At 29.0% G+C, this 8,790-nt stretch overlaps 1 protein-coding gene across 2 annotated transcripts; it reads right to left on the bottom strand.

Annotated features, from left to right (window-relative positions):
- Window positions 1-243: 243 nt before the first annotated feature.
- Window positions 244-2,372, bottom strand: LOC114125653 (uncharacterized). 2 transcript variants are annotated; one of them, XM_027989404.2, is made up of 4 exons: window positions 1,761-2,372; window positions 1,416-1,604; window positions 1,174-1,323; window positions 244-1,114 (listed from the first exon to the last, which is right to left on the bottom strand). In XM_027989404.2, exons 1-4 carry the CDS (start codon window positions 1,832-1,834, stop codon window positions 862-864), a joined length of 666 nt encoding a protein of 221 aa, XP_027845205.2. In that variant the 5' UTR covers window positions 1,835-2,372; the 3' UTR covers window positions 244-861. The 2 variants fall into 2 exon arrangements, with proteins under 2 accessions (XP_027845205.2, XP_027845206.2); XM_027989405.2 differs by having other exon boundaries at window positions 244-1,105; window positions 1,761-2,368.
- Between the last annotated feature and the right edge of the window lie 6,418 nt (window positions 2,373-8,790).

Raw genomic sequence — 8,790 nt, 5'->3', positions numbered from 1 at the left:
AAAAAATTGTAACAATTATCAAGAATGATTATCAGTTTAATATCAATGGTGATTAAGGAGAACAAAATATTTAAGATAACATAACATGAAATTATGATTTTCACTTTTTATTTAATTTTTACTTTCAATTTATTTGTACCGATTTCGACCCTTTAAAATAAAAATTGATATATAATTGACATAATAACATATTCTTTTTAAATTTTACAATGACGATATAACTATAAAAAAAAAAAAAAAATATAACAATATTATATATTATATATTATTTTTTATTTATAATAAAATATAACAAAATGTACAAATGAAAGCAATGAATATCTTTTTTAGCATAAATAAAATAATTTTGCTATTCATTATTAAATAATACTAGTTTGTTAAATTTATTCTGGAGACATGATTCTTTATCAAATTGTTTACCTTTATGATGCAGTCGAATATTAAGGTAGAATGTAATTATTAAATTCATCAATTGATCTCTGTGATTATTAAATTGTTGCTGACAGATTATATGTTGATACATTTCTTCATTTTTGAAAACAACTTCATATAATGCCCTTTTTACTTTATTATTTAAAAATCGTACTATATTATTTTGTTTGAATACAACTTCTTGATGCTGCCTAATACATTTTTCAGTTTCTTTGAACAGTAACTCTACATCTTTAGATGGTTTTACTAAGGGACCTCGGTTTTTTATGTTAATTAAATAGTACTAAAATAATTCCAAATGATCTTGGCTAATTTTGTAAGTTACCTAGTAAATATTCTAATGAATGATTATAATGCAAATACTTAAATAAATTGATTGCAGTTTCCAAACTTAAAATTAAGCCAACAAATCCAGTATTTCTATATGAATCAACTATTTTCAACTATTTTATATTTATGTTGCAGTTCATTTAATAGTGATTTTAATGAAAGCACTTTTTTTTTCAAATTGCTACTTTGTTGTAGTAAGCATTTTATTTTTTTTGTTTGAAGTAAATACTGATTTTTAACAAATATTAAATTGTTCTTCCTTCTTATAGGTGTACTAAAATCTTTTTCAGTACAATCACCAATATACCGAGGATGAAAATTTAATTTTTTTCTGGTTGGTGGCCTACAAAAACTAAAATTAAAGATGATCTTTTTATTTAAAAATAAAGCACATAATATGATATACCATACCTCAAAGATTTAGATTCATCAGCTGGATTGTATATTGTATTAATTGATGAAGTTGATGAATTATGAACTATTTTAGTAGGTATAGAGATATTATTTGAAAATACCGGTGAGCTTAATGTTGAAGTGTTTGAATCATTGACGGATATTGAACTATATATGTATATTTAAATTAGTAAGAAATAAATAATCATAATTAACTAGTTAATGTGAAAAATAATTATTATTAAATATATTTACATTACCTGGAATTCATAAAAAATGATGGGACAGCAGTTGGTTTTAAACGTTTAGATTTCGGAAACATTGGTAGATATGAATCTGTAGTAAAATGTAACGAACATATTTTATGGGAACTTTTTATCAATATGTCTTCGTCTTCAAGACCACATTTCTTAATCCATTTTTTTCGTAAATCAGGATTTACAGGGAAACTATTGAAAAAATAACAATTTTTTTTCATAATATATTATAATGCATAGAAACTAATAACAGTCATAATCACGATTAAAAATCTTCCTTTAATCGTATTTATAACTAAAATGGTGATGACAAGTAAAATTCATTATTAAAACAAAAAAAGTACTTACGAATGAAAGCTGATTTTACTTTGAGCATGTTTAATCGTTTGGTAACTTCGATTACATAATAAACATTTAACCATTTTTTACAATTATATATTACATTTCTTTTTTTTAAATTAAAATAAAACTGAACTAACAAAATAATTTTAAATTATAATGATAAATGATAATAATATTTTATCAATTATCTGTACATATTATGTTTTCTCTCTCTTACAAGAGTCTTACTTTCTTTGTCACACAGAAGATGTGTGCGAGTGAGAACCATCGTTTCTCTCTCCTTTATGTTGGCCCTAAATACCAAGAATTGCAGTAACTCCAAAATTGTGAAAAGTGAGGTTATATAATATTCTTATTAATTGAACTATCCCGCGTCTTTTTTTACTAAGGTAAAATGCAGTAAAAATCACTATAAACTCCTTGAAAATCGATTATTATTTCAAAGATATTCTGGAATTCAGGTAAAATACTAAGCAAAAGTGCAGTAACGCCATATACTAAGAACAAAAGCAGCAAGTCCATGGATTTACTGCATAATTTCTTAGGAATCGGATTTCTAGAAGTTTTACATGCTCTTACTGCATATTGCCTTAGTAATATTGTGTGTTTAAATGGCTTCTTTGCCGCAACTCCATAAAATAACTTTTTGACATAACATATAGGCTTCAGGATCTTTGAATTTAGATAATTCTAAGTTCTAACCATGGTTATACTTCATAATAATATTGTATTTGATTAGATAAGATTGATTACTCCTAATCTAACAAGTAACAACTGACAAATATGATACTATCTGACTGTTTAGGCGGTTGATAACAAAACAAAGGTATAATTATGATGTTTTAGTCTTTATATTTCTTGTACTTGGGTAATTAATTAATTTTATAAATATAATTAATAGGCTTTTTTTATTGGGAAAAGATTATTAACTTAATCAACTTTATATTTTAGTTTAACTTAATGTTTCAGTAGAAGGCTGCTGCAGAGTGCACATAATATAAAAATTAAGAATCATAGGAATGGATTTACTGCATTTTGTAAATTTAATGTGGGTTATTTCCTAAGTAAAAATGCAGTAACTCCTATAATATGTTTAAAAGTGGTAAAAAACATACAAAAAATGAATAAAATACAAAAAAAATATATCAACAAATAACTTGAACATCTATTAAAAATGATTTATAGAAAAAATCATTAAAAAATAATAACTTCTGGGTCAAAAATTAAAAAAACCTTTAAACACGATTTCCCAACATTTCACTTTTTGGAGTTACTGCAATTCTTGGTAGCAGGGCAGAATAGCAGTGTATGTAGAATGTATAAAGGAATGCCGTATCCTTTATGTTTATTAATTTTTGAAAATATGAAAACTATAACACTTTAAAAGATTAGTACAGATAGATTTATACAGGACAAGTAGTTATTAAATGCTCTAAGCAGATGAGCGTTGTTCATTGGGTGTGCTTTCGGGATACATTTTGTCAAAATATACCATTTTGGTAGATGAATCTCACGTGTTTATGTAAGGTTCAAAATGTTCTAATTATTTATCCCTATCATTTCATTTTTGTGATTTAAAGACTATAATATACTTACTATAACTTACATGAATGTAAAAAATCTACAAATAATTTATAGAACGCTACATTAAAAACAATTAAATCACGTAAGTCATTAAATATTGAATTATGAAATTAAAATTACTAACCTACACTTATCTAGTGTAGATACGAGTAGATTTTCCATAATGATCGTGATAATGAAAGAGTATATTTTTATATATTATATAAAATTGCAGTTGATAGACTCTAGTATTCATAGTCTGTGTATACATTTATAAAATCTAATCTATTTAAACATTTACTTTTCTTTTTCAAAGTCAATCTATATTAAATATACAGTAGTCGCCGCTTATTAGAATCGCTTTGGGACCCGACAATTTGAGTCAATTAACCAAATGAGTCAATAAGGCGAATGACTCAAAACAATTTTAAAAATGCTTAAATTTAAAAAATTAAAAATATATATTGAAATTCAAGGTATAAAAAATGTAAAAATCTAGCTATACGTAATTAAAAATAAAATAAAATAAATAACATACATACATAATTAATAAAATTAATTAATTTTTTGATAAAAATACGTCTAATGTTGATTGGATTTTCGATTCTTCGACCAACTTCATAATCCTATCTTCATAAGATTTATGTTTCTCGAATACGTCAAAATCGCCTCTTTGCTGAATCCATCTACGTAAAATTTGAAGCGCTTCTAGCATTTCTTTAGTTGATGGTGGTTTCTCATCAGGTTCCTCTTCGTCGCTATCACCAACCACATTCTCTTTAAACTATTTTGACTGTATTTCCCCACATATATCTTCCTCGGTAACGAGTTCGGTAGTTTGGACTTCATGTGACTTCACTTGACGACTGCTTGGTTTATCGTGAAAAAGTAATTTATTTTATCTCCGCGATAAAAAGTAACGACTTATTTATTTTTTCACGTTTGTTCAATGTATATTTTATTTATTTATCTAATTTCCAAATGACCCTATATTAACCGGTGTATGAGTCGAATAGACGAATTTGTTGTTGTGTGTTAGTATAATATGTGCGAATCGGGACCAGCCGTTTTGAGTCTAATAGGCGAATGAGTCAATTAACCGTGAGTCCAATAAGCGACCACTGTATTTTATTAATTTGATTTTGAATATGAAATTTTAAAATTTTTTAGATTATTAGACCTTCTATTATCGATCTCACTGGAGATGACGAAACCGGAACAATTATTACAATGTGCTCATTTTTGTTATATTTTTATTTATGATATATATGTTTTTTTGATATTTTAAATTTAATTAGACAAGCTCAGTTGAAGAATCTTCTTCTTCTTCTGTTGATGATAATGATGATGATTCCAGCAGTGAATCAGTTACTGATGATTCCTACAGCGCAGATGATGAATCTTGACCACAATCCTACCAATTATGACACACCAACCAATTAAGACACATCTACCAATAATGACACACCTATACCAATTATGAAAAACCCCACCAATTATGACTCACCCTACCAATTATGACAAACCCCACCGATTATGACAAACCCCACCGATTATGACAAACTCCACCGATGAGATGACAACCCTAACGATGAAGACGACAACCCTATCGACTATGACAAACTTTACCAATGAAGATGACAACCTTACTGATGATGATGAAAACACTACCGATGATGACTATCATTTTGATTGCGATTTGGATCTAGTAGGTATTGTATTTTTTTAACTCATTAATTTGGTTATATGTATTCCAGTGCATTCTCAGTAGGTACACACAGTAAATGCTCTTGTAACAAATCGATCAAGTTTCTTATATTAACCATTCATTGTCTGTCCGAAAACTGTTATTAATATTAATTAAGTTACTATACGATTAAATAATAATACGAATGGAGCTGATTACTTAGTTGAGAATTATTATTTTTCTGAAATTGAATAAGCTCTTTTGATGTTATACTATTATAATTTTTTCTTTATGACTATTATAATATACAAAGTCTTGCAATAAGACATTATTTATTTTTAATACTCCGCTATAAGTTTGTCCTACATAAAACCATTTCCATGGATAAATTACGTACGGGATGGTTAATAAATCTTCTTAAAAATAGAAAATAAATAAATAGAACTATTAGGAGACATTTCTTTATCATTATTAATAATCAAGTATTCGTAATAATTACTATTGATTTTCATTTAATTACGATTATGTATATTATTATATTAGCTATGTTAATATATCGATTGATTTTATGATTTTTATGTATTGTGTAATTTTTAGGAATAAGAAACTCAATAATATGTAGAAGCTGTTAAAATGTTAAGTTCTTACATGCGACTAAAAACGATGAAAATGAAGTGGAAGATGTTCCTTCTATAATAGTAAAAACTTATAACGGAGGGAGAATACGTTAAAACAATTTGTTTTATAATATTATTTATATTTTGTTACTTTTTTCTATCATTTGTTTTGCTTTATTTTTTTTTCTTCATCTGAGCTAAATTAGCTTTTTTGTAATTATTATTGCACATTATAATCAATAAATGTTAATAAACAAATAATTAATTAATAATAATTATCATAAGAAAATAATGTAATATAATGTTTTTTTTGGTTATTCGTTGTGTTTTAATTATTTTTTAATTAATAGTTATTATGAAATTGAATCGACATTCAATCATTCCAAAATAAAACAATAGTTCATCTAATGTGACATAATGAGAATTAGCTAGGTATATTGATTTTTTGATTATTCAAAATGTTATTTCCAATCTCGTGGTTGTAATCTGTACGACACTCTTGTAAATTATAAAATAACGTTTTTTTTTTTTTATTGCAATAACTTTATATATTTTTTTTTTGTGTGTGGATGTATAAACATTATAACCATGTAAATTGTAAAGGGTTTTGTTCCAAATGCATGAGTTCTACTTCTGAACTTTTAATGTGTCTTATACGTTTTGTTATATTATATTGTTATGTCTGTTTTGAATGGTTTGATACTTTTAATAATTTTACATTTGACATTAAGCGGATTGAGTAACGACGTTTGTGTTGCTTTTGTTTTTTATGTGTGCTGCACTGTAGAACTATGACGTAAGTATGATTACCTCAAAAATATTATGTTGGTTCAGCCAAACCATGTCTTATGCAACCGAATGGCGCTGTTACCGATCCTGCGGATCCGGCGGTTGTCGGCAACGACTCGCACAATGTGCCGAGGACGGGAGCGAAGTCGGGTTACTCAATAAATATCTAGGGACCATAATTTAGTGGGTCGGAAACACGGATATTTTTATGCGAAATAACAATATATATATAGCGATTAGCGGGCTCTCAAATAATTATAACTACACTTATAGTAAGTAGAAAATAATAAAAAGATTAACAATATATATATATATATATATATAATATTCAACGATACCGCTCGAATACCACCTCGGGCTGGACACCACTGGAAGACCTCATCGGCACGTTTGGGTCCAGAACAGTATACGCGGGCACGCAACACACGCGAAACACACTCGACCGACTACGCGATTACGGTATTATGATATTTCATTAATATATACGCACCACAAGCACGATTAAAACATAATATTAAATATTGCGGTGACAGACGCACAACGCATGCAGTCCGCTGACGCCATGGTCGGAGTTGGTACACAGCTCGGGCCCAGCGAATTCAACGCGCACGCACAATGATCGTCGACGCAGAATATCGATTTAACGGTATTATGGGCGTAGTTAACATAAACCGAACACGACACAGGAGTAAACGCACTCACGAACCAATTGTGCTCTGCGGTGACGGTACGAAGTCCTTTACGGTCAACCCATAGATACGGTTTTATTTAAAATATTTATCTTAAGATTATCGTCAACCGCTGGAAAAAGAAGAACAAAACGTTGAAAAGAGTGGTGATGATGGCCGATGGTCAGCTCGCCGGCCGGCTTACCGGTAGCGCGGAGTTGCGGGGGAGGGAAAGCGTCGCTCAGAGCTTCGACATAATATTATCATGTCGCGCAACTTGGAGCGTCCGTGCGTTGGGCGGCACACCGCCCGTTCCGCGTTCGAACACGACCCGAGTTTGTAACTTTGGTTGGCTGGTAATTTAAGTACATTACACTGGTTTCCAAATAATGTAATATTATGCCTAATGCACACATCTACCTATTGAAAAATTAATAAATCAGTCTAATATTTATAAATTACATATTATATTTTAATATATTAATTACGCAATAACGAGTATGACCTTCACCATACATTTTGGATTCATGGTCACTTCCCCGTCTACCATTTTCCCGTCAGACATTTCCCCGTTCTTATTATATTTATATTATCTTAAAAATATAAAAAAACTTCAAGGAATCATATCCAAAAAGTAATTGGAGAAAATCCGATGTCCAATAATGGTTAAAAGATAAATCGTTGAATTTCATCCACTCGAAACATTACCGGAACTTCGTCAAAAAGTTATAAGAACCTAATGCCACGAGAAAAAAAATACGAGCTGGTTGAAATCGCGTTGGAAAAGGGTCATGAGGTAATCTGTTTACCACCTTACCATTGTAAATATAACCCGATTGAATTGATTTGGCCTCAGGTGAAGGGCGAAGTGGCAAAAAAAAATAATACGTTTAAAATGGTTGACATTGAACGTCTAACACACGAGGCATTAGATGAAGTAACAGTAGATGATTGGAAGAAATGCGTTCGTCATGCAGAAGAAATTCAAATTGAAGACAACACATTTTAAACGTGCCATCTATAAACCAATGACTTTATTCGGATGCTAAAATCTTTAAATTATTTTTTGTCGAAAATAATAATATTCTATTGATATCATCCATGCCGCTATCGTATAAGAGAAATTGTTCGTAGTCTAATGTAATATTATATGATTAAAAAATAATTAACTCCGATAACACTTCCGGGTTTTCCGGAGGTGCATTTTTTCGATGCCTTATTCGTTGAATCATTTTTTCCATTGAATTTATTGTTGGTAAAGCGGCAGATACTGCTATAGAAGAATACGACATTTGAGCAATAATTTGCTGTGGAGTTGACTCACTTTGGTTTGACATTTCTTTTATTTGTGAATTATATTTTTTAACACCAATCTCTTCAGAATTCGGTGTATGATTATGATCGTCGTTATGAAATGTAACCTCACTATTTAGTATTTTTTGTATGTGCCCTTTCACGGCATTTATCAGTATTGTACCTATCTGATACATTTCCAATAAGTTTTTTACTTTTTTCAAATAATCCTTTTCAAAAATATATCCCGAGTACACTAACAGGTCTTTTCTTTTTGAACTTTTCACGTAATTTAAAGACATTGTAAAACTTTCCGTAACTAAACAAATCGAAAATATTTAATATTTAATATTATTTATAGGACCCGGTGGAAATACTGGAAATTCTAAAATTTAAAGTTTAAAATTGTTATGAATTAT

Source organism: Aphis gossypii, chromosome 1, assembly GCF_020184175.1.
Source record: "Aphis gossypii isolate Hap1 chromosome 1, ASM2018417v2, whole genome shotgun sequence".
In the NCBI taxonomy this organism is placed as follows: Eukaryota; Metazoa; Arthropoda; class Insecta; order Hemiptera; family Aphididae; genus Aphis; species Aphis gossypii.
Note: the sequence above shows the minus strand (reverse complement) of the source record. Positions and strands in the feature narration are given on the sequence as shown.